This window comes from Carcharhinus amblyrhynchos, chromosome 3 (assembly GCF_965287045.1).
Source record: "Carcharhinus amblyrhynchos chromosome 3, sCarAmb.v2.hapA, whole genome shotgun sequence".
In the NCBI taxonomy this organism is placed as follows: Eukaryota; Metazoa; Chordata; class Chondrichthyes; order Carcharhiniformes; family Carcharhinidae; genus Carcharhinus; species Carcharhinus amblyrhynchos.
In genome coordinates, this window is record NC_137326.1 from 97,536,905 (window position 1) to 97,564,091 (window position 27,187).

At 39.1% G+C, this 27,187-nt stretch overlaps 1 protein-coding gene across 1 annotated transcript in view; it reads left to right on the forward strand.

Moving 5' to 3' along the window:
* Nucleotides 1-27,187, forward strand: part of cab39 (calcium binding protein 39) — a 68,027-nt gene that overhangs the window by 35,995 nt on the left and 4,845 nt on the right. The window contains exons 3-7 of the mRNA XM_080185559.1: nucleotides 9,939-10,103; nucleotides 17,441-17,559; nucleotides 19,858-20,026; nucleotides 20,333-20,392; nucleotides 25,705-25,770. Of these exons, the coding sequence (XP_080041685.1) occupies nucleotides 9,939-10,103; nucleotides 17,441-17,559; nucleotides 19,858-20,026; nucleotides 20,333-20,392; nucleotides 25,705-25,770 (579 nt within the window). The remainder of the gene's footprint in view (nucleotides 1-9,938; nucleotides 10,104-17,440; nucleotides 17,560-19,857; nucleotides 20,027-20,332; nucleotides 20,393-25,704; nucleotides 25,771-27,187) is intronic.

The following is a 27,187-nucleotide window of genomic DNA, read 5'->3' on the forward strand; positions in this document are numbered from 1 at the left end:
GTTGTGAATTCTCAGAAAAGTAGTAAGCTAGATTAATCATAGATTAATTTTCTAATTGACAACTTTCTATATGAAGCAGCAGGTGTTTGTGGTTGGAAGCCGTCTCTGAATGGAAAGATGATGAAGTAATCAGCCCTTTAGAGGTTTCCTCTTCTTTAACCTGCTTTCCTGACAATGCAACTTGCAGTTTAGCAATTGTACTTTTAGTGACAATGTTGTTTAATGTAACATAAAATGTCACCAGCGTGAGCTGTTTTTTCATAGTGTTACATTTTGTTATGGAAAACAATTCCCTGTTTGTGTTAAAACAAACAGTTTATCCATAAATTTATTATGTCAAGGGACTATCAAGGAGAAAGGACCTTAGATCGGAAGACAAGATGTAGAATTTGGGTGGGGCTAAGAAACAGCAAAGGCAGCAAACGATAGGATTTTTTATAGGCCACCAAACAGCAGTGTTAATGTAGGGCATGGTATAAATCAGGAAATTAAAGCTGCATGTACCACAAATATTGTGGGGACTTCAATTTACGCAGATTGGGTAAACCTAATTAACATTCATGCTGTGGAGGAAAGATTCCTGGCATGTATACAAGGTGATTTTTTTTTTACAACAGCATGTTGAGTAGCGGTATGAGGGATAAATTGGCTGCAGTAGCTTGGGAAATTAGTAACAGGTATGATGGTAGATGGGCAATGTTTAGCATTTAAAGAAGTAATGCATGGTGTACAAAGTTGCATTCCTTTTGAGGCACTAAAGCCCACTTAGGAAGATGATCCAACCATGGCTAAACAGAAGTGGAAGATTCTATTAGACCAACGGAAGAGGCTTTGAGTTGTCCAAAAAAACTAAGCCTGAGGATTGGGAAAATCTTAGCATTCAGCCAACAGCGCTGAAAAAACTGAGAATGTGAAAATTGAATATGAAAGTAAACTAATCAAACCTGAAAATGGGCTATAAAAACTTCCACTGATATGTAAAAACGAAAAGATTAGCAAAGGCAAATATGGGCCCACTACAGAGCCAGGAGAATTCATACTGGGGAAGAAAAATGGTGGAGAAACTAAACACATTGCCTCCCTCTTCATAGAGGAAGATTTATTTTAAAATAACTCAGGAATACTTGAGAACCAAGGGACCTGTAAGAAGGAGCAGCTGAATGAAATTAGTGATAGTTTAAAAAAAACCATACTGGAGAAATTAAGATTGAAAGTTGAAAGCAATGGCTGTAGATTTGCATGAGTTCCTGTAGATTGGAAGGTAGCAAATGTAACCCCATTATTTAAAAAAAGAGAAATGGAGAACTAGTCTGACAAGAATTATAGGAAATACGTTAAAATCTTAGTGATGTGATAAGTGGATTCATAGAAAATAATGGCAGGATTGACCAGAGTCAACATCAATTTATGAACAGGAAATCATGCTTGACAACCCATTTGAAAGCTTTTTGAGGGATGTACATAACAGAATAGATAAGAACGAACTGGTGGATGGTGGTGTATTTGGATTTTCAGAAGGTTTTTGGTAAGGTCCCATACATGGCATTATAGAATCCCTACAGTACCAGGCCATTTGGCCCATTGAGCTTGCACCAAAGACAATCTCATGCAAGCCCTACTCCTGCAACGCCACGTATTTACCCTGCTTGACTGAGGGGAATTTAATATGGCCAATCCACCGAACCCCCTCATCTTTGGACTGAGAAGAAACCCAAGTAGACTTGGGGAGAACATGCAAACTCTACACAGACGGTCACTCAAGGCTGGAATTGAACCCAGGTCCCGGACACTGAGGCAGCAGTGCTAACCACAGTGCCACCACACAGGAGGTTAGTAGGCAAAATTAGAGCACCTGGGATTGGGGGTTCTGCAAGGACTATTGTTGGGCCCCAGCTATTCACAATCTATATCAGTGATTTGGATGTGGGGACCAAATGTATTATTTTCATACTTCTGTTGCAAAACTAGATGGGAATGTCAGTTGTAAGGAGGATGCAAAGACTTAAAGGAGATTTCAACAGGCTAAATGAAAGAGCAAGAACATGGAAGGTGGAATATCTTGGGGAAAACTTAAGTTTCCCAATTCCATAGGGAAAAAGTATTTGTCAAATAAAGAAATTATGAACAAATGCTATTCTAGTTAAAAGTATTGAAGTATTCATAAACAAAAGGGCCTGGGTGTTCTTGTTGATGAGTCACTGAAAGTTAACATGCAGCAAGCAATTAGGAGGTCAAATAATATGTTGACCTTGCAAGAAGATGAGAATACAAGAGGAAAAACATTGCTGCAACTGTTCAGAGCAATGGTGAGATGACATCTGGAGTTTTGTGAACAGTTTGTCTCCTTGCCCAAGGAAACTTGTACTTGCCATATAGGGAGTGCAATAAAAGTTCTCCAGATTGGTAGGGTTGTGCTCTGAGGAGAGATAGCCCTATATTCTGTACCATTTAGAAGAATGAGGTGATCTCATTGAAGCATACAAAATTGTTTTGGAATTTAACAGGATAGACGCAGGAAAGATGTTTCCCCTGGCTCGATGGGGTTGGTGGTAGGGTGTCTAGGACCAGGGCGCTTAGTCTCAAAATATAAGGTTATGACAGACATAAGGAGGAATTTCTTCAGGGGTGGTGAATCTTTGGAATTCCTTGCCTCAGGCCACTGGAGGTTCAATCATTGAGTTTTTCAAGACCAGAGAACAATACATTTCTAGATATTTAAGATCTCAAGGTATATGGAGATAATGCAAGAAAATGGTGTGAGATGGATCAGCAGTGATTAGTTGAATGATGGAGCAGGTTCAAGGGGTCGAATGGCCTACTAGTATTTCTTGTGTTCCTAATATATACATGCAAGATTTGACAGATTAGCAGAATTCAACTTGAGTATGATGTGGAGATGCTGGCGTTGGACTGGGGTGAGCACAGTAAGAAGTCTCAATACCAGGTTAAAGTCCATCGGGTCGATTTGGTAGCACGAGCTTTCAGAGCGTTGCTGCTTCATGAGGTGAGCGGCCCACTCACCTGATGACGAATCGGTGCTCCGAAAGCTCGTACTACCAAATAGACCAGTTGGTCTTTAGCCTGGTGTTGAGACTTATTACTGTGCCAACTTGGGTATATAAGATTTGCATATCAGTAGCGATATTTTAATTTATGTTGCTGAAGGAAAATCACCTTTCAGCTAAAATACTTGCCCCAATCTGATCATTTTTAATTGCTTCATCTACTATCATTGTTACACAGCACTATATTAAATGCAAGTTACATAAGAACATAAGAAATAGGAGCAGGAGTAGGCCATCTAGCCCTTCGAGCCTGCCCCGCCATTCAATAAGATCATGGCTGATCTGTTGTGGCTCAGTTCCACTTTCCCGCCCTCTCCCCATAACCCTTAATCCCCTCTCTTATCAAGAACCCATCAACCCGCTTCTTAAAAATATTTAGCGAGGCAGCCTCCACCACTTCAACGGGCAGAGAATTCCAGAGATTCACCACCCTTTGAGTGAAGAAGTTCCTCCTCAACTCCGTTCTAAACCGCCTCCCCTTTATCTTGAGGCTGTGCCCCCTAGTCCTACTGTCTTTTTTGAGCGGGAAGAGTCTCTCCACCTCTATCCTATCCATCCCATTCATCATCTTATATGTCTCAATGAGATCTCCCCTCATTCTTCTAAACTCTAACGAGTACAAGCCTAGTTTATTCAGCCTCTCCTCATAGCTCAATCCCCTCAACTCCGGTATCAGCCTAGTAAACCTCCTCTGCACTCCCTCCAGGGCCAAAATATCCTTGCGCAGGTGCGGCGCCCAAAACTGCACACAGTACTCCAGCTGCGGCCTCACCAATGCCCTATACAGCTGCAGCAAGACCTCCCTACTTTTATATTCAATCCCCCTCGCTATGAAGGCCAGCATCCCATTCGCCTTCCTGACCACCTGCTGCACCTGCAAGCTGGGTTTTTGCGACTCATGAAAGGACACATTACATAAACTGTGATAACAGCCAACAGTAATTAAGTCGTTGTTCTTTACTAAAATTCCAGGTGCAACACCAAAAGTGGTGCTGAAGCTAATGAACTCTTCTTTGTCATAGGAAAATTTCTTCACAATATGATTCAAGAATAGTTATGTTCCCAACTGGGGTTATGACTGGACAGGTCAGGTGCTGGGTGGAACTAGGCTGGAGAAATCTTTGTTTTTGTTTAGAAATTTGGAGAGCAGTTATTGAACAGAATCAAAATCCATTGACAAATTTTAACCAAATAAGTCAATTTAAACAAGAAAAGATGAACTATATTACACTACTCCTTTATTCTCAACTGTTACCTTTACAGATTTGTAAGAAGACAAGTTACAAAATCTGCCTTGTACCCTAATGTTCATATTAAGTACACAATCTAGTAAAATATCAGACAACCTATTGTCAAACATATCATAGCATTATTCACTGTCATAACGTCACTTAACAGGACAGCTTCCAGATTCTTTCCTCCTCCTCCTTTTGATTTAAACATCTTTTTGAGTTCTTCCTCTATTCCTTTTCAGGTCTGTTCTGTGTAGTTCCCTCTCCCAGTAGGCTGCTGACAAAATTCATATCTCCCTTGAGATGCAGAGCTTGACATTCACAGTCACCTTAACTTTAGAGCAACTGAGCTAAGGTTCCTTGGCTTATTTTCCTCAGCAATCTGTTAGTATGCCCAGCTAGAGCAATAAGTGCAGCCTACTGGGAGACCCTTTGTCCCTCCAAGCCTGCACCAATCACGATGCCTGCTTAAACTAAAATTATGCACTTATGGAGTCTGTATCCTTCCATTCCCATCCTTCTCATGTAGAAATTTAAACTGCTCCATTCACCTTAAGAGCATAATCACCAACTGAACTGAACATTGCTGTTCCATCTCTGTGGGTCCCTCTCTAGACCCCTGTTGTTTTTCTTCTCAACTTGTTTTTAATAAGGGATGTGAAACCTCATTAAAAAACAGATTATACAAATGGCTCGAGATGTGCTGGCTCCACTTGAAAATGAAACTAGATCCAGGTTTCATTTTTTAAACCAAATAAAAGATTTAAATTAAACTTAAAGCCTTATCTTATTTCTGATGCCCACAAATACAACTTAAATCAAAATCACCATTAATGTCATTAACTGCTCAGTACATAAAGTGCAGCAGAAGAACCAACTTTCCAATTGTGGTTTATGGTATTAGACGTGAGGCAAACTAAATTATTTGTGAATGAGCAGACATCTTTTTGAAGCTTAATCATAAGATTGTGATTCTCTGCAGAATTTGAAATCTTCAAACGTGCTGAAAAGTACTCGGTATGATTTAGCTCTTGAAACTTTCAATCCTGGCTAAATACAAGTCCAAACTGTGTTCAAATATTTGAACTCTTTTCACTTGTGCAATAATAGCTGAAGAACTAGTTTCACATTGCTTTGAGATATTTATTTCCCATCTCGTCCTCTGTACGTGGAACTTATTACCAGATGTTGGTGTAGGTTGATATAGCAGGTGTTTTGTGTTGTGGGTGTTTGTTTCTTGAGCAGGTGTGTTTTCCAAATGGAGCAGTCTGTGCAACATTGTTTGATGGGTGGAACAGCAGATGCAGTACTTGAGAGGAAAATAAACCACAGACCAATATAACCCAGTGGAAAAACTAGTTTAAACCCTGTGCAGTATACCTTTCTTCAAATAAATTTGTGCAAGTGAAGGACACCGTGGAGAGGAAGCGCAACCCCTGATAATTAAAATTTTAAGGGCCTATCTCATCAGTATTCGGAGAATGTTGTTGTATTATTCCTAATTTTTAATTTTAAGTGATGTCAGTTACAGACAAGAATGTACATAGTAAAATTGTAGGTCTTTTGGGCACGATGTAAAATTAGGGGTAGAATTGATTAACCACTTGCTGTATGATTCCCATATATTAGAGAACACAGTAGTATTATCGATGGAGGTGTCTTGCAAAAGACTTTGAAAAACATCTTCCTGAATTGGACAGGTATTGAACAGCAAATTGAATAAAATTGCTTATGTAAGTGACCTAAAATTAATGTAGTACCCAGATTTATCTCACCCCCGTGAGTACTCTGACTGATCTTAACGGTTGCTTGAGTTAAATTAAACTTGTGCTTGCGTTATTTGTCTTTATAGTATTGGATTAGAAGGCAGCTCTCCATCGCCTAAACGGCAATTAGAGATGATCAATAACTAACAAGTCAGTGACACCCATATCCCATGAATGAATAAATGCTCCTGGAGGGCAAGCATGGTGTTAATTTGCAGAATTGTACACCGCTCAAAACTGCAGGTTTTAACATGGCATTTAGTCCAGCTGTACATCCACTTTAAATTCATATTTAAAAAGTTAGACTAGAATTTCTCATTGAGATTTTTCCATACAATTGAAGAAAATAAATAATGTATAATTAAAATGGATTTGTGTTGATTCAAGTTGTGACAATCAATTATGGCTAGATATGTCAGCACATACCATCAAACAATTGCTCTTGCTGAAATGATAATACCTTCTGGCATTCACATGGCCACTATGTTGGCCTTAAAATCTAGAGTTATTTCAGTGCACTGACCTGTTACTGCTTGAGGGAAGGTCTTCACAAGTCAAGGCATCCAATTAAAACTTGCTCACTCTACTCCACCCCAGGAATCATATTGCAAATGGAATCAAGTGACTCTTAAAGAATGTCTTGTGACCTCAGAAGTATGTAGTGCTAAGAACAGTTTCCAAACACCTGAAATTGATGTGCAAGTACTGAACAGAAGGACTGATTGACTTTATAAATGATAGCATCCTTGAATAGAAAACTAGATTCTGTGGTTTTATTTAAAAGCTTGTGCAGCCGAAGAATTTCCCAAGATGGCTCTTGATTGTGGCGATTTTGACCTTTCCCAAATCTAAACTCATTCGTTCTGATAACCTTTTTCATGTACATAGATTATTGATAATCAGAGATGCCTTTATCGAGTTACTCCTGTCTTGCAACTGGCAGTTTGTAATGCTGGCATCTTTATTTCTTGCACTTGCTAGGTTACATGCAGTGGCTGTTCTAACACTGCAGGCTGATAATCACAGTTAATATATGGTTGGGTCTGAAAGTGCATGTGTCCTATATTAATGACTGCAGCACATCTTCATATATAGCAATACTGCTGCCACTGACCAAACATTAAACAAAGGCAGTTTGAATATTTCAGTTAATGGTTCATAGCAGATTGTGTTTAAGGTCTTTGGCTCTACTGTTTAAACGACCACGTTAAAGGTATCTGAAATTGTTAATGGTTGCTTGCAAGGTTTATGGAATAAATGTTGAGGGTTCCTGCCTCTACCACCCTTTCAGGCAGTTAGTTCCAGATTCCCACCATCCTCTGGGTGAAAATATTTTCCTCAAATCCCCTCTAAATCTCCTGCCCTTACTGAGTCCACCCCCACCCCGCCTTCTGAGCTCTCAGGAAAACAACCCCTGTCGAACCAGCCACTGTTCATAGCTGAAATACCTCAGTCCAACATCTTGGTAAATCTGCTTTGCCCCCTTTTCTAGTTGCTATGAACAATTTGGCTATCATATTTCCTATATACAGCATGGACTACACTTCAAGTACTTAATTGATTGCAGAGTACAAGGTGCCATCTAATCTTTGTTTAAATTCCTAAATTTAACCATGTATATTTCTTGACTTTATGAAATTGTTAACCCTGTGATGTGACCTATCATGCTTTATGTCAGAACACCGATACTCTTTAGAACCCATGTTTAAAGTCTAAAACTTTAAAATAGGATTTTACTGTATGAAGTGTAGTGGTACACAGTACTTATAGTTGCTAGCGCCTACGTTTTAAAAATGTAGAAATTTATACTCAAATGCTCTGAATCTCAAATCTTTTAAATTTTGCGTTCTCGGTTTGTTATATTTTGATCCCAAATTGGGATGGGGGTGGAAAGAGAAAATGGGTCAGACAAAAAGGAGGCAGGAAGTGAAATCCTTCTCAAGATCTGCAGGACAAGATTTTTTTATTGCGGTTTTTTACACAGTAATTTGGGTAAAATGTGTTACCCTGTTAATCTCCTTCACCTTCACATTGAGGGCCAATACATTTTGACTATCAACATAAGAGTGATTTCTTTTCAATTCTTCAGGTGAACATTTTGCCACATCTGGAGGCTGGAGTAAGTGGTAGCAGTTGTACTTCAATGCTAATGAGATGAGCTTTGAAATCTTAAAACTGCAACTCATGGTCAAATTGACTGCCTGTGGTTGCATTTTTCTTGTCTATTGATTTGGTTTTGGATAATCACTACCTTCTGACGTGTTTCTTTATAGACTGTTGCTGTTGCAGCCAACAGCAAGGTTGCACAGTACTGAGTGCTCCTTCCTTAATAGGTATCTCGCATCAACAACCTGCAAGGCACAATCTATTGTTCAGCTGTTCTGCCGACGAATCAGTTTGGTGACAAATCCAAGGTTGCCAAGAAAATACCCTGGTCAAAATGACACATGTTTGCACTGGGGCTGGAGAAGCCAGACAAGACTAGTGTTTGATCAGTTAATAGATTTTTTTCCCCCAGTTCAACTTTTCTCTAGAATGAATTGCACAGTTATTAAACTAATCAGTTGGTAACTAACATGAAAGTTTTATTAATAACAACATTTTTCAATGAGACAAATAGCTCCCAGTAATCTATTACTTTGTGAATTTGCATATGTTTGTTCTTAACTGGAAGGTTTAAGATCTATTGGCTTGTACAATGAAAGAAGGGAACTGAATTGAAAAATCATTTGGGTTGTGCTTTGCATAACTTGCTAAAGGGCTGTGCTTTGTACAAAAAAATACTTTTTAGATGGTCAGTTGACAAGGTGACAAGTAAAACTTGTTTTTCTCCTCATGTTCTCCTGTCAGTGCCTCCGTGTATCTCTTGGCTCCCTCCTGTTTCATATTTGCATACTATTCTGCAGTGACAACTAAAAACATCAGTTTTTGTACGGATAATGACAACACCCAGTTCTAACTTGCTCAACACCTTCACTGTCTTTAATATTTTCACACTGCTTCTCTGCCACTTTTAACTGGATGAACAGAAATTTCCTCTGAAATAATGTGAAGACTGAAGTCATTTTCTTGGTCCCCACCACAAATTCCACCATCAGCTTCCTGTCAGCAGTCTGAAACTGAAACCGACTTTTCATAATCTGGAGATTATACCTGATGAAGCTTCTGACCACATCTTCACTGATTACTGTCCACTCCCATCTCTAACTTTGATTCTGCCATTGCCTTCGTTCAACTTATTTTGTCACTAAAGACTTGATTATTGTAGCACGGTTCTGGTCGATCTGCCTCCATCTTCTTTCCGTAAACTCGGTTATCCAAAGCTCTACTGCCCTAATTTAGTTCAAGTCCCATGCCCCATTCACCATTCACCCATCATCGCCATGCTAAATGATCTTCGTTGGTTCCTGGTTAGGTAACATATCAGTTTCCTTTTTTCAAATCCCTCCATAGGTGCTCCTTATCTTTATCATTTCAGCCCTTTAGGCATCTGCGTACGTCTAATTTTGGCTCTTTAGTATCCCTGATTTTAATTGCTCTAGCATTGGTGATCATTGAAATGTATCAACATTTCAAAAGGCTTTCAGGCATATCTCTCAAATTGATGCCAATAAAAGAGATTTTTCTTGAAGAATCAGTGTTAGAAAATGTTCAATATCACATCTTGCCAATTGCCAGATTATCAAAATGCCATATTCTTCACAAAATTTGTTCTTCTGTTTCAAGTTTATATTTTGTACAGCTTTCACACCATCATTTAATCAATTAAATCTGTCCAACCTCCTTGTGTGCTGAAGTTTTACATTTCAGTGAACTTATTAAATTTGTTGTTTGTAAAGAAGCACCTGCCTTTTAAACCTTTGTTTTCTGTCTAGGCCACAGAAGAGGTATCCAAGAATCTGGTAGCAATGAAGGAAATCTTGTATGGTACCAATGAGAAAGAACCTCAGACTGAAGCAGTGGCACAACTGGCTCAGGAACTATACAACAGTGGTCTCCTTGGCACTTTAATAGCAGACTTACAGCTCATTGACTTTGAGGTGAGAAGAAAAGCGTGCAAAATAATTTTATATTTGAAACATATGTATATTTTGAGTTTTGTTATGCCAATGTTGACAAAACCATGATGTATTAAACATTCATTTGCATTTGAGAGGATGACTTTCAAGTGTTCAAATGAGATGCATCTTCTGACTAATTCAGCAAGGAGCAGAGAATGTAGCCTCTGACATTCCTACTGATGGCCAGTAGCCCTTACTCACCGGAAAGGAGTTCAAAATTGGTAACAGCTGCTTTAGTTGGCATCTGAGCAATGTACCTAGAACTGATGACTGAATAAAATCTGTTTGCTGTCTTCACTCAGGAACTGAGTTGTTTTTCTATTAATCTGCCTTAAAGGGTAAGTAAGAAAAAAAAGCAATTTCAGGACAAAATATTAAGTATTCTGTCTCTTGGAAGTATTTAATGGAAACAAACAATTTCAGGCTATTCGTGAGGAGTGAGCTGTCCTGGTCATTGAAAACTAATTCACTTATTTCAAAAAGTTGCAGTACTATATTGAACATTAACTTGATTGTGCAATTGGGATGTAAGTTAAGTATGCATTTTCCTTGAAGCAGCAGTGGGTACTTCAAGTAGTGAAACTTGGCAGGTGTTGCCAAAGTAAGTTGATATCGTAAAGAGTCTAATTCACCATTAGACTGACTGTTTAATTGCCATTCCACTCCAATTACTGGATTGCCTGGGTGCTTGATTTTGCTCTCTGCGTATACGGTTGTTGCTATGAATCAGAACCCAATGCAAAGGAATGAAAGCAGGAAAACCACAGACAAAAGCCTGTAAGATGTCCCTCAAAAGTACATTTAAAAGGATATTACTGAACTAGAAAGAGTGCAGAAAAGATTTACTAGGATGCTGCCAGGACTTGATGGTTTGAGGTGTTAGGAAACGTAGAACCATAAACCCTACAGTGCAAAAGAGGCCCTTTGGTCCATCGGGTCTGCACCGAACACAATCCCACCCAGGCCCTACCCTCATGCCTACATATTATACCCACTAATCCCTGTAATCTATGCATCCCTGGACACTAAGGAGCAATTTCTTAGCATGGCCAATCAACCTAACCTGCACATCTTTGGACTGTGGGAGGAAACTGGAGTACCTGGAGGAAACCCACACAGACATGAGGAGAATGTGCAAGCTCCACACACACTGCTGTGTGGAGGCTGGATGGACTGGGACTTTTTTCCCTGGAGTGTAGAAGGCTTAGAGGTCTATAAAATAATGAGGGGCACAGATAAGGTAGATAGTCAACGCCTGTTCCCAGAGGTAGGGGAATCTGAAACCAGAGGGCATAGATTTAATGAGAGGGAAGAGATACAAAAGGCCTAGAGGGGCAATTTTTTTTCAGAGGTTAGTGTATCTGGAATGAGCTGCCAGAGGCAGGAGGAGAGATGGGTACTTTTGTCTTTTTAAAAATCATTTCGATAGTTGCATGAGGAATATGGGCCAAATGCAGGCAATTGGGACTAGCTTCATGGTAAAAACTGGGCAGCATGGACAAGTTGCGCTAAAGGGTCTGTTTCTATGCTGTAAACCCTGCCTCTAAAGTTTTACCCTTTTGTTTTTGACCTTTTGCTTCATGGGGATGTTTGAAGGATGGGGCAAAAATTTCACTTTTGACAAAATCCTGCTGCCTCTACTGTGCAACTAAAACAGTTTACCTGCAGTAAATTGTGGTTGGCATTTTAATATGTTTGTAGTTAATTTTTACTCGAACCACTTGTGCATTTAATAATTTGAATAATTAACAGATCAATGGGAATATGTGGGAAAATAACTTGATACTCATCTAGTTTTGCTTTGATTTTAATTGTGGATTATTACAACCAATTAGGTTAAATAATTTACTAATTTAGCGTTTTAAACCATTTAAATTCAGGTATTATCTGTATTCAAAATAAACATGTGTAATTAGTATTCATTACTTATGCTCCACACATACTTTGAGTAGCTTCAGCTTGTTCTAGTTCAATTCTATCTTTTAAATGCTTGGAATAGTGTTAGAATTTTTTTGCTTCGGTAGATGATTTGAAGGATCAACTTACATAGCTATCCAAACTTACTTTGGATTCCTAAAAGGTTTCATTCAACCAGAGCATGTGCCTTCATTTTCCTTTCAACTCTCCTGGCACTAATATATAGAGTGTATATCTTTTCTGTTTGATCAGCAAGAGTTCAACATGTGCATTAATTATGTAACAAATGGAAAAGAAGTGGAGAGAAAAATGGACAGTAACACGTAATGGTGACAAAATGGCAGAAATATTAATTCACCTTTGTAGTTAGCAGAGAGGTTAACATAATGGCAGTGTCATTAAAACAAAAGGAAAATATATGAAGATCCTTAAAATAGAAAAGGGGGATCTAATTGGTAAACTAATTGAAGTTGGAGAGGATAAAACTCCTGGTTTGGATGGATTACGTCTGTGCTTATTAAAAATAAGTTAGTTAGCAGTGGCATTATGATTAAAATTTGTTAGAAAAGGGAATAGTGCCAGAAGACCAGCAGACAGATAATATGACATTTTTTAAAAAATGGAACAATTCCAGGGAACATTAAATCTATAGATAGCTTATTAGTAGTAGGAAAGATAATAGAATGCTTCCTCAGGGGTTTAACACAAGTGTTTAGAAACTGTAGCATAGATTTCAATAGGGAAGATTATACTTGATGAACCTTATTCCTTTTTGAGAGGGTTAACGGCAGTAATGCAATAATAGATTTGAATTTCCAAATGTCTTCAATAAGGATAGTAGATTTAAAACAAACCTTCAATACTTGAGTACTATGAACAGTTCTGGTAGAGGCACTGAACAAGATGCAAAAACAATTCATTAGAATTGTAGCAGAGCTGAGAAATGATAACTATTGGGAAAAATGGGATGGACTGAGGCTCCTTTTTTCTAAAAAGATAGAAGGATGATCTGATATGTCTTTAAGATTATGAAAGGGCCAAATAGGTAGATCTAGCTAAGATGGTAGGCAAGAGCAGAATGTGGAACCATAAATAAGTTACTAATGAATAGGGATTTTGAGAGAAACCTCCTTGCCTAAAGAGTAGAGACAATGTGGATTTTGCTACCATATGGATCTAATTGCATAGATATAAATTCTTTGATTTATCTGCAGGATGTGTTTTGCTGGCTAGGCTAGCATTTATTGTCCATCCCCAAGTCATAGGCCAAAGAGTTATACAGCACAGAAAAAGTCCTTTGGCCCATTGAGTCTGCACCAGTAATGACTACCACTGAAGTTGCACTAATCCCATTTTCCAACATTTGTCCCATATCCCTGAATGTTATATTTCAAGTGCTCATCTAAATATTTTTTAAAGGTCGTAAGGTTTCTGGCCTCCACTACTTTACCAGGCAATGTATTCCAGATTCTTGCCAGCCTTTGAGTGAAAATTCTTTCTCTCAAATCTCTTCAGAATCTCCTGTCCCTCATGCTAAAACTATGCCCCCTCATGATTGATCCTTCAGCCAAGGGAAACAGCTGCTTCCTCTTCACTCGATCCAGGCACCTCATAATCTTATGCACCTCAATCATGTCTCCCTCAGCTTTCTCTGCTCTAAAGAAATCAATCCAAGCCTATCCAGCCTCTCTTTGTATCTCAAATGCTCCATCCCAGACAACATAGTGGTGAATCTCTTCTGTATCCCCTCAAATGCAATCACATCCTTGCTACAGTGAGGTGACCAGAACTGCGCACACTACTCCAACTGTGGCCTAACCAATGTTCTGCACAGCTCCAAAGTATCCTCCTTTCTCTTGTACTGTCATGACTGATTAAAAACAAGTCTCCCGTATATTTTCATAACTCCCCATTCACCTGCACTGTTGCCTTCAGGGGTCTGTGAACGAGTACCCCAAAATCCCTCTGTTCCTCTGAGCTTCCCTGTGTGCTGCCATTCATTAAATATTTCATCATCTTATTACTTTTCCAAAGTGCATCACCTTACACTTAGCAGAGTTAAATACCATCTGCCACTGCTTTGCCCATATGACCAGCCCATTTATATCTTTCTGTAACCTTCACAATTAGCCACCATCCAATCTTGGTCATCTGAAAAATTATCATTCCTTCCCAATTCCATGTACTTCAACCTTCTCGATCTCAATGTGGGGTCTTGTCAAAAGCCCTTGAGAAGATTGTTTGCCAACACTGAATTGTGGCTGTACATGTGATGTAGGTGCACCCAACAGTGCTATTAGGAAAAGGGTTCCAGGATTTTGACATGTCAAAATGGCTTGTGGCTTGGAAGAGAACTTGCAGGTGATGGTGTTTGCATGCATCTATTGCTGCCGTTCTTCTAGATGGTAGAGGTTGAAGGTTCAGAAGGTGTTGTCAAGGGAGTATTGGTGAGTTGCTGCAACGCGTCTTAGAGATGGTGTGCACATTGCTATCACTGAGCTGAGAGTAAATGGTGAAGGTGATGGATGGGGTGCCAGTCAAATGGGTTGCTTTATCCTGGAACATGTCGAACCTTGAGTGTTATTGCAGCTGAATTCATCCAGGCAAGTGGAAAATGTTCCATCGCACTTCTGACTCTGTTGTAGATGGTAGGAAGGTTTTGTGAAGACAGGAGGCGACTTACTCGCCACAGGTTTCCCAGCCTTCTGTAGTCATTATATTTATAAGGCGAGGCCAGTCCAGTTCAATGATGATGCTGTTGAATGTCAAGTGTAGGTGATTAGATTTTCTTATTGGAAATGATCATTGCTTGGCATGTGTGAGATATGAACATTATTTGCCACTTATCAGCCCAAGCCTAGATGCTGTCTAGGTCTTGCTGCATATAGACATGGATTGCTTCAGTATCTGAAGTGTTGAATTGTGCTAGACATTGTAATTATGAGTGAATATCCCTACATCTGAGGGAAGGTCATTGATGAAGCAGCTGAAGATAGTCTGTTTCTGTGCTGCAAATACTTTATAACTTGTAGTCACTGATGCCTTAATGCAAGCCCAGCTTTAGATGTCAGCCTTTGATATTTGTGTTAGATTTTCACCCCTCCTTGTCCCACAACCTCTCAGAATTCTCAATTGACATGATGGGCTGTATACAGAATTCTTTGGTGTGATGCCTCCATTGGTCAGAGTGGCTGATTGAGCTCGAGTCCTCTTATGATCAGATCTTGATTTGAGAATCTGATTATTTTGAAGATGACTTAAATGCTAAATTATACTGAGGTCTTGGCATTTAATATTTATCTGGCTGTATAGATGATGAAGCACCCCTTACTGCTGAAGGTGTCTTTTCTTTCTCCTTGCCTTCAAGGCAGGCTTTTTGGGGAAACAACTCTGCTACACATCAAGTTGATCAGTGACTCTGCACAGATGTCACCAAGTCAGCTATTCCAAGTTATTTTAACATAGAACACTACAGCACAAACAGGCCCTTCAGCCCACGAGTTGCGCCGATCACATCAACACCTACCAATCCATAGACCTATCTATAACCCCCAATCCCACTAAATCCCATATACTCATCCAGAAGCCTTTTAAAAGACCCCAGCGAGTTCGCCGCCTCCACCACTGACGGCAGCCGATTCCATTCACTCACCACCCTCTGAGTGAAAAACTTACCCCTAACGTCACTTCTGTACTTGCCTGCCCGCACCTTAAATCTGTGTCCTCTCGTAGCGACCATTTCAACCCGGGGAAATAGCCTCTGAGAATCCACCCTATCTATTCCTCTCAACATTTTATAAACCTCTATCAGGTCGCCTCTCAACCTTCGTCTCTCCAGGGAGAAGAGTCCCAGCTCCCTCAACCTATCTTCATAAGGCATGCTTCCCAATCCAGGCAACATCCTTGTAAATCTCCTCTGTACCCTTTCAGTAGCTTCTACGTCCTTCCTGTAGTGAGGCGACCAGAACTGCGCACAGTACTCCAAGTGAGGCCTGACAAGGGTCTTATAAAGTTGCAGCATTACCTCCTGACTCCTAAACTCAATCCCTCGATTAATGAAGGCCAGTACACCATACGCCTCCTTGACCACATCCTCCACCTGCGAGGCCGATTTAAGAGTCCTGTGGACCCGGACCCCAAGATCCTTCTGCTCTTCAACACTACTAAGACTCCTGCCCTTGATAGTGTACTCGTTCATCCCATTGGTCCTGCCAAAATGGACGACTACACATTTATCCGCGTTGAAGTCCATCTGCCACTTCTCCGCCCAGTCCTGTATCCTATTTATGTCCTACTGCAACTTCTGACATCCTTCCAGACCATCCACAACACCACCGACCTTCGTGTCATCGGCCAACTTACTAACCCATCCCTCCGCTTCCTCATCTAGGTCATTTATGAAAATGACAAACAGCAAGGGCCCTAGAACAGATCCCTGGGGCACTCCACTGGTGACTGACCTCCATGCAAAAAAAGACCCATCCACAACCACTCTCTGCCTTCTGCAGGCAACACAGTAAAAAGTCTGACAACAGGTTTTAGTCCAACCGATTTATTTGATAATGCTCACAAGCTTAAATATTGACTAAAACCTGGTGTTGTCAGACTTTTTACTGTGTTTACGCCAGTCCAACGCCAGCATACCCACATTCTGCAGGCAAGCCAGTTCTGGATCCACAAGGCCAAAGCCCCTTGGACCCCATGCCCCCTCACCTTCTCAAGAAGTCTTGCATGCGGGACCTTGTTAAACGCCTTGCTGAAGTCCATGTACACCACGTCCACTGCACTTCCTTCGTCAATGTGTTTGGTCACATTTTCGAAGAACTCAACTAGGCTCGTAAGGCACGACCTGCCCTTGACAAAACCATGCTGACTTTCTGATCATGCCAAACCTCTCCAAATGTTCGTAAATCTTGTCCCTCAGAAGCCTCTCCATCAGCTTACCAACCACTGAGGTCAGACTCACTGGTCGGTAATTTCCCGGGCTATCTCTGTTCCCTTTCTTGAAAATAGGAACGACATCCGCAATCCTCCAACTTGTACTTAATGATGTTGAGAAACTCCGGGTGGTACTGATGAATGTTGATGTAAATGAGTGAAAGGATGATTGGACCTCGGAAGCTAATGATGGAATTTCTGCCATTGCAATGCAGTTTCATGGTTTCTCAAATCTGCATGTTTCTTTTTCAGTGGGAAGAGAGTGAAAAAGCGTAACAACTAGATTAGCACAATAAAATTAACAGTAGTAAATTAACTGAGCTTAGAGCCTTTGGCTATTTGCCATAAGATAAAAATGTTGAGTAGGAACAAGTGGACGAGTATCGTTGCAAAGCTATGGCATGCCTGCTATCTCGATTCCTCCAGCTATAATTGAAGACTCACTTTTCTTCTGTTCGCAGGGCAAGAAAGATGTGGCTCAGATTTTCAACAATATTCTGAGAAGACAGATTGGCACGCGGACCCCAACAGTGGAATACATCTGTACTCAGCAAAATATATTGTTCATGTTACTGAAAGGGTGTGTAAAATAGTCTTTTTCACGTGTAACACTTATTTGTTGTTGATACTTCTGCTGTAAATTACCCTTTTATTTCAGCTGGGGGAGAGTTGGCAAGCTTTAATTTGCAAACACTTTTTTAAAAAAATAGATCAAAATGAATTAGGCTTTATCTTTTGGAGCAAGCATCACCTGCATTGATATATAAGCAAAATACTACAAATGCTGATGTCAAAAACACAGTGCTGGCAAAACAACAGATCTGGTAGCATCTGTGGAGAGGGAAAATAAAATTAACATTGAGTCCATATGACTCTTCAAAGAAAAATGATTTTTATACAACATTTGTATAAGAGGGAGGTGAGGCAGCTGGAACTGAGTGAAAGGACAGTTATCGATGGGAGTGACAAGATTGCAACAATGTGTATGTAAGAAGACAGGAAGAAGAAGATGCTTATCGTTGCATAAAGACAAGATGCCAGTTTGTTAATGGAAAATAAAGGTCAATGCTCAGTGAAAGCAAAACTAACGAACAAGTCGCATGGCCTGGTGCAGAGGTGAGTTTGCATTGGGGTGAGAAAAGTTTTGGTTATAAAAAAGACAAGAGTCAAGATGGCATTAAGGAAGTAGGCAGAAATGTCAGAAGTGTTGTTTTCAAAGGTGGCATGTTTGGAACAGATGCACCAAAAATGGAGAAGTTGGGAGAATAGGATGGGATTCTTGGAAGAAAGTAGGGTGTGAGGCACTGTGGGAGTTGGTGGCCTTGCAGTGAATATAGGATGTTGCTGCACCCCTCGTCTTATACAGTACGTAATTGATCACACATTACCCATGTTGATGTGTGCATGGGTTTTGTAACTAATAACCCAAGGCTTGGCAAGCACAAGAATAGTAAAGTTAAAGCTGTAGGGTAGATTGGTTAAATTCTGTTCAAATTTAAATTACGACAGGGTATGATTTGAGGGTAACATTCTAGTTTAGCCAAAAAAGCTGAGTTTCTTGGATATACTAATTTGCAGTTAATGTATAACCTATTCAGTTTACAGTTAACTTGAAACTTGGACACGCGCTAGTTTGTAAATGTCTGTTTTCCAGAATGTTCATAACGAGACTCAATAGTTAAATTATCTGTCCTTGTAGAATGTAGCATTCGTTTACAATCAGTTTTCAGAGTGTAAGTTTTTATCATGTTGGTCATAAAATATATATTCAGCATGACTGTTTTCTCCCTATCTCCCCCACCCAAAAAAGTTAATTCTGGTTTGTTTTTTCAACTGTAAACATATAAATGAATGCTCTAGAAAGCAGACAGGTAAGCAATTCAACAAAAGGAAAGGTTTATTTGTCTCTAGCATTCCAGTTTAGAGAAAATAGTTCGTTTTTGCCAGTGTTCACTATTTTCAATCTTTTTTATATTGATTTGGTAAAAAGTGGTGTGGTGGTGAGGGGTGGTATTTAGCTATTGCATTACACTTTCTGGAATGTAGAGTTTGATTTCTTTGAACTGGATTCTGAGTATTAGCCATTACGGAGATGCCTAGTAGAGTAATTTAATGCACAAGGATCTTGTACTGTGACAACTAGCCAAGGTTGATTTTATTACATTTAAGTAATTTTGCTAATATATAATTAAAATGAATTAATTTAAAGCATTGTATATTTTCTTTTACCCAGGTAGCATTTCAAGCTTAACTAAATTAAACTGTCCATGTTTGGGTGTGTTGAAATTTAGTAGAAGAAGCATTTCAGCAATGATTCTCAATCTTTATGGTGCAGGAGGAGACAATTAGGCCCATTGTCGGTACTGGCTCTCCAAATGAGCATTTCTGACTTGGTACAATTCCCTTGCCTTTTCCCTGTGCCTTTTGCGCATTGCTTTTATTCAAAACATTGTCTAATCAAATGATCATCTAATGCTTTCTTGAATGCTGTAGACTTTGGTCGCAATTTTGTCTGTGTTTTATAATATGTACAAATGAAATGGTAGTGTTAGAACTTGCATTTCAGGTTGTTTATTTAATATTATCAAATTATACGGTGGACTTCTGAGAGCTGAAAGAAAATTAGATACTCTGCTCATTTGCTTTGTAGCCCTGGGATTCGTTGCCAAAGTTAATCAGTAATCAAAAGAACATTTTAGTGGAACTTGCTAGAAGCATTATTTGCAAAATTCTAATTGCACTAAATTAGGACAAACCTTGCCATGGTAGCACTCTGGAAACATTTGGGCATCTGTTCTAAAATAGTATCTGATACAGTATTACAAGGTATAGATAAAGTTGACCTCTTGTGCATTGTAAAGACTTTCTCTCTTTTTAGGTATGAATCACCAGAAATCGCTCTTAATTGCGGTATTATGCTGCGTGAATGTATTCGGCATGAACCATTGGCAAAAGTTATTCTGTGGGCTGAGCAATTTTATGATTTCTTCAGATATGTTGAAATGTCAACTTTTGATATTGCTTCGGATGCATTTGCCACATTCAAGGTAATTCGCACATTATACTTTGAAGTTTCTTTTCCCATTGTCACCTTAAGGTGCAAATACCTTTCCTTCTGGAGAAGGCACATAAGTTAACCACCTAATCTAAAACACTACATATTGTGAATAACTACAACTAATGTTTGCATTATGGGAAAGTAGCTACATATTTCACAGAAGTTTGCCATTCCCTAAGTGTGCTGAGGTAACCCTGTTTGCCTAACTGGTCCTTTATTTATAAAGTGATTCAATTTTGTACTATTGCACTTACTCTTGCTCTGATATTGACTTACAGATGTGATTTATTTTCAGGATTTACTTACACGACACAAACTACTGAGTGCAGAATTTTTGGAACAGTATTACGATCGAGTAAGTAAAAGTATTGTTGCTTTAGGAAGTAGGGAGGGAACACATTTGAATGACATTTTTAACTTCGATCTTTTTAGCATAGCCCTGTTTTAAAGAAGAACAACTTTTGTATTTATTTTGCAGTGGGGTGTGAGAAGACGAGGGAAATTGAGGGCTCCACTATCAGTACTAAATTTTGCATGGAGGGTGGGCATTTTGAAATGCTAATTTTAATTCAAGTGATATTAAATATCTGCATGTTAAGATTTCATGTTTTGTTTTTCTAAAGGTCTACCCTTGGATGCTTTAGCCTTATCTGAACTCCAGTTGAGACACTTGGGCATATTTTGGATCTGTAATCCTTGTTTCTGCACCTGAGCTCTCTGTAGCCAGGCCAATATAGCCTGTCTATCAGGGATTGAGTTTGAATCCATATTTGAATGCTAGCTTTGTTCCCTGACACTGACTTATCTTTGCCGCTCCCCTATTCTGCTCTGACACTTAAGGGTCCAGTTCTAAGGAAAGGTGTTAGTCTCTTTAATTGTTTGGCAGACGTCTTGAAACTGTCTCAGATCTCTGATTGGCAGCCACTTATCTATGAAGTTGTTCTTAGATTCTTGCAGTTTTCATTTGTTTTGTGGTTTGTGTTCCTGAGTCACAATGTATACCATCTTTAAATTTGATTTAATTGCCAAGCACCTAACATTGTGTAAATCTTGGGCAGATTGCAATTATGTCCTTTTGGCATCAGGAACTTGCAATGCTGCTGGTTTATTTGACTAAATGCTTTCCAGTATGTTGTAAGAAGATCTGTGAACTCTGGAAAATGATTTGTAGGAGTTATAAAGATAATTTGGCCTCCTTGAACCAGTAAGGCAATTCAATGGCATCATTGTTGATCTGTTACCTAACTTCATATACCCATCTTTGCTTACCCATCTCTCACTCTTAAATTTCAGATTTAAGTGTGTTAACAATAGACATGGCATCAATTGCAATTTGTGGGAGAGTTCTAAACTTCCACTTCATTTTGTTTGGCAGAAATGCTTCTTAATTTCACCCTTGAGAAATCCAGTTACATTGCAATGTTCAGATTATACCCCATAGTCCTTGACTCCCCAACCAACGGAATAGTTTTTCTATCTGTTCTATTTATTCCCCTCGTTACCTTTTAAAACTTTGGTCAAATTGCCTTTTAACCTTCTGAATTCCAGGGAATACAAACTTAGTTTGCGTAATTGCAATTTAACTCTAGGACTTCAAGTATCATTGTGGAAATGATCCTTTACAGTCAGAAACAGGAATTTACAATGGGGGACAAGAACTAGCTGACCCACTAAAGACAAACTTTGGATTTGCTTTCACAACGGAAAATACCCGTAGCATTACCAGAAATGTTAGTAGAACATAGGGTTTAGCAGAGATTTGATATTCGTAGAGAAATTGCCCTGGAAAAATTGATGGAATTGAAAGCTGATAAATCCCCAAGGCCTGATAATCTGCATCCCAGAATACTTAAAGAAGTGGCCTTAGAAATAGTGGATGCATTGGTGGTCATCTTCCAAGATTCTGTTGACTCTGGAACAGTTCCTATACATTGGTAGCCAATGCAGCCCCACTATTTAAAAAGGGACGAATGTAACCCCACCCTTTAAAAAGGGAGGTAGAGAGAAAACAGGCAATTAGTTTTCATCAGTCAGCCTGACGTCAGTAGCTCTGGAGTCCATTATCAAAAATTTTATAGCAGAGCACTTGGAAAACTGGTTGAATCAGATAGTCCTCATGGATTTAGAAAGTGATTCATGTTGGATAGATCTACTGGAGTTCTTCAAGGATGTCTTGAGTAGAGTTGAGAGACAGTCATTCATTCATGTGTCATAGTGTGTTGCTTGCTGGCTGGTCAGTATTTCTTGTCCATCCCTGGTTGCCTTTTGGAGGGTGATTGAGAGTCAACCACGTTTGCTGTGGCTCTGGTGACACACATAGGCCAGATCAGATAAGGATGGCAGATTTCCTTCCTTAAAGGAAGGAACCAGATGTGTTTTTCTGACAATGGACAATGGTTTCATGGTCACCAGTAGATCTTTAATTCCAGATATTTTTATTGAATTCAAATGCCACCAGCTGCTGTGATGGAATTTGAACCTGGACTCCCCAGAACATTAGCTGAGTTTCTGGATTAATAGTCTAGCGATAATACCACTAGGCCATTGCCTCCCCAGAGCCAGTGGATGAGATTTATTTGGGCTTTCAGAAGGCTTTCGACAAAATACCACGAGATTAGTGTGTAAAATTGAAGTGCATGGGATTGTTGGTAGTCTGAGATGGATAGAAGACTGGTTGATGACAGGATACGAAGAGTTAGGAATAAATGCGTCTTTTTCCAAATGGCAGGCAGTGATTATTGGGATACTGTGGGGATTGGTGCTAGGACCCCAGTTAATCTCAATATATTTTAATGATTTGATGAGGGAACTAAATGTAATATCTCCAAATTTGCAGATGACACAAAAGTGGAAGGATGAGCTGTGAGGAGAATGCAGAGATGCTTCTGTGTAACTTGAACAAGCTGAGTGTGCAAATGCACGGTAAATGCATCTAATGTGGATAAATGAAGTTATCCACTTTGGTAGCAATAACAGGAAGGCAGATTATCTGAATGGATCTAAAGTGAGGGGGGAATATGCAATAAGACTTGGGTGACCAGTCACTGAAGATAAGCGTGCTGGTGCAGCAGATAGTGAGAAGGCAAATGATATGCTGACCTTCATGGCAAGAGGATTCAAGTATAGGAGCAGGGATGCTTGCTGCAATTATACAGGACCTTGGTGAGGCCACACCTGGAATATTACGCAGTTTTCGTTCCTTTATCTGAGGAAGGATGCTCTTGTTATAGAGGGAGTGCAGTGAAGGTTTACAAGACTGATATCTGGGGTGGCGGAACTAACACATGAGATGGTATTGAGTCGATTAGGGTTATATTTGTTGGAGTACAGAAAAATGAGGGGAAATCTCATAGAAACCTTAAAATTCAAACAAGGCTATACTGGGTAGATGAGAAAGGATGTTCCTAAAGTGTGAATGTCCAATACTAGTCATAATCTAAGGATACAGGTAAACGTTTTAGGGCTGAGATGAGAAGAAATTTCTTCACCAGTGTCTGAACCTGTGGAATTCATTGCCACAAAGTAGTCAAGTCCAAGACATTGTTTTCAAAAGGATTTGGAAATAGCTATTGGGGTGGGGGAGAGGGTGGGTGAGATCATCCATAATCGTAATGAATGGCAGAGCAGGCTCCAGTGGCCACCTCCTCTTTTCTGTTTTCCCTGTTCTCCCCTTCAATAGGCTGGATTTTCTGGTACAGAGTAAATCAATGACTAGTACTTGCCATTAACCATGAAGTAGGCAGCTTACAAAGATTGAACCATCGCTGTGGTGGGTACTTTCACTTTGCTGACTTTTTGAATCTGGCACAAAGTCAAGGGTTTGAGGACTAGTTAGGATCAGCCTGTGATTGGAGGGGGAAGATCCACAATCACTACCATCTAGAAGGACAAGGACAGCAGATACATGGGACCACTACCTGGAGATTACACTCCCAAATCTCTCACTATCCTGACTTAGAAATATATCTCCATTCCTTCACTTGTCGTTGAGTTAAAATCCTGGAACTTTCTCCCTAATAGCACTATGGGTGTACCTACATCCCAGTTCAAGAAGACTGCTCAACACCACCTTCTCAAGGGCAACAGGGAAGGACAATGAATGTTGGCCTAACCAGCAATGCGTTGTCCCATAAGTGAATGAAAGAAAAGGGCCTGTAATTAGAGGGTGTGGAATGGTTTCTATAACCTGTTGTTGCCTAGTTATACACAAACTGTTAAGTTTGATTCTTAAAGCTGAATTTATTTATTTCCCATATAAGTTAGCCCATATGTTGCTATTGGAACTATAAAGTGTATTGACCATGTGGACTGTTTCTATATATTTGTTTCTGAACAGTATCTGTACTTAACAAATACTAATATACTGGAGTCATGTCACCCCTTGATTTCAATTATTTCTGTATTAATTTTGTGAAGCATTGTAACATCCTAAATAGCATAACATAATGAATTGAGAATACTGCACAGTTAATATTCCAAGACAAGTGGATGATTAATTTTTAAGTTGTTGCATCTCCTTGAGAATGTACCAGTATTTTCTGATTGTGTATGTTCTGCATATTGCATGTTGCTGGAGTTTTAAGTAGAAGCAAGGAAATGGATCAGCTGAAAGCATTTTTGATCAAAATTTGCAATACTGAGTAGTATCATGAGTGCAAAGTAGCAGAACGTGGGATGTAACTCTGCTTCACGAAGAAACTTCTTAAACGTTTATTGATTTGTCAGTTTAACTGACAGTGCTAAAGAGGACTGCAAACTCAACCTGGAAGGCAGAATTTATTATGTCTTATGTAAATTCAAATGCTAAGTATATCCACCTATTTGTAGGCTGATGATTACAACAGAATATATCTTGAATTTGAAGGTTGGTTCAAATAGTTCCTAGAATTATTACACTGGAGTGCCCTCTAGTGACTCTTCTTTGTTTCTGTTCTTGTACCTTGTATTGGAGCTTTATGATTAAAAAATATATTATCTGTTACTTCTATTCCAAAATAGAATCCCAAGATTATAATGTTGAAGAATTGGAAAATGTTGAAATTCACAGATGTCCTTTTATATTTCTTTCTTGAAACAATGTCCTATTTTTACTGGTTTATTGCTGATTCCCATTATGTACACCTTTTTTGAGTTGCACTTCTATTGTAGATTCAAATTTGACCATAAACTAAATTAATTGAATTTATTGTCATTGAACACACTATGCAATGGCTGTATTTGACTTCCTAATGTATATGTAATTCAATTTGGTGAGGAGAAGCAAGTGTTAAGGGGAAGAAAATAGTGTTATTACATAATACTCATTTATTTTGACATCTGTTAATATTCAATTGATCCAGAATTTGAAAGATTGTTTTCATAAGCTGTGCATAAAATAAGCACATTCTCAGATGTACCAGATCTTGGCAGGAATGTTAGTTAAAACTGTACAGAAGAATATAAAGTTTCAAAAAATTAAATTGCAGTTGGGTTGAGGTACAATTTTCTGCATATTTTTCAACTGAAGAATGACTGTGTACGAGTGTATGCATGCAAATAATCTCCAAGTTGTGTACTACGTGTATGATACTTTGGGAGATTATGTACAGCCAACAGTTTGTACTACAGTTTAGTTCTGAAAATTTGAAAACTGATCTGGAAGAGTAATTGTCGATAACTTTCTTGTAGTTCTTCAGCGAATACGAGAAGTTACTCCATTCAGAAAATTATGTCACAAAAAGACAGTCACTGAAGGTAATTCAGATATGTAGTTTTAAGCAGAGCATTTTAAGATGTGCAAAATGGAAACTTTATCAAATGTCATAATCATCTTGTGCTTCACACTAATATCGTTAGTGTAACAGTTCAGATACTGAAAATATTTGTTAAACATCTTGTTTGCAGATTTATATTAGCTATTGCATATTTCATTCAGGCTCTGAAATTACCACAGCTACTCCCAGGGCCAGTATTTTGATTTGATTTCAAGGTTGGTTTGAATTCCTTGCCCCAAGACTCATGTGCCTACATTTCTCAAAGTTGGTAGGTGATGCAAAGAACCAAAATGGTGTAATACTTTTAATACCATTTTATTCTTACAAACACAAGTTACCTAACCTAATTAAACTGTGATATTTGAAGTTGCACCTGCTGAAGTTATTGATTTTAATCAGTAATGATAATTGTAAGGTGATCTCAAAGGTTGAAAAGCTCATGTTTGCGATGTTGGATTATCTCGATAGTTAATCTTTCCAGTTCTGTTTATCAGCACCCTGACCATAACAGCATCACATCAAGCTAGTATGGCAACCATGACCAGTACTGATTAATTTATACAGTTCAGATGTTCCTTTTGTCCTTGTTAAACAATTCCTATTTGCATAGATAGAAATTATATACGATAGTTTTGGGTGCTTTTTGCAAGGCATAATACAAGTTTCACTCACCCACTGTAACAGATTATAGCAATCTGAGTGACATTTAGGAGGGAAGTAGGATGTCCACCTAATTAATCATTAAAAGTCTCTGACCTCATAAGTAAGTTGCATCTTTTCAGGATATTCCTGACAGTTGCTGATTTAGTAGCGTTGAGAGCAGTTCTGCTTTCTCATTGATGGAGTGGGGAACAAAATGGCAATAAAATTGATTCTGAATTTGGAAAAATGGAAGGAAGGCGCTGAAAGATCACATTCCACCAAGTTAGAAAGGGCTGGTACAATGCATTTAGTTCCTTGGGAAAAGTAATTCGAAGTATTACCGGGTTTCTACCCATCACTCTGGGGCAGATGAGTTCAGTTGACTAGATAGATTGTGGTGCAGAATGATGCCAATGGCACTGATTCGAACCCAGTACCAGCTATAGTTCTTGAAAGCTGCTATGATGTGGAGATGCCGGCGTTGGACTGGTCTAAACACAGTAAGAAGTCTGACAACACCAGATTTAAGTCCAACCGATTTATTTGATAGTAAACTCTCAAGCTTTCGAGGTTAACCTCTTTGAATGAATTCACCTGACAAAGAGGTTAGCTTCAAGCTTGTGAGTTTACTATCAAATAAATCGGTTGGACTTAAACCTGGTGTTGTCAGACTTCTTACTGTGCTCTTGAAAGCTGGCATTCTTGCCTTGTCCAAAACTTGAGGACATGCTCCTGAAACTATATTCTAACTAATT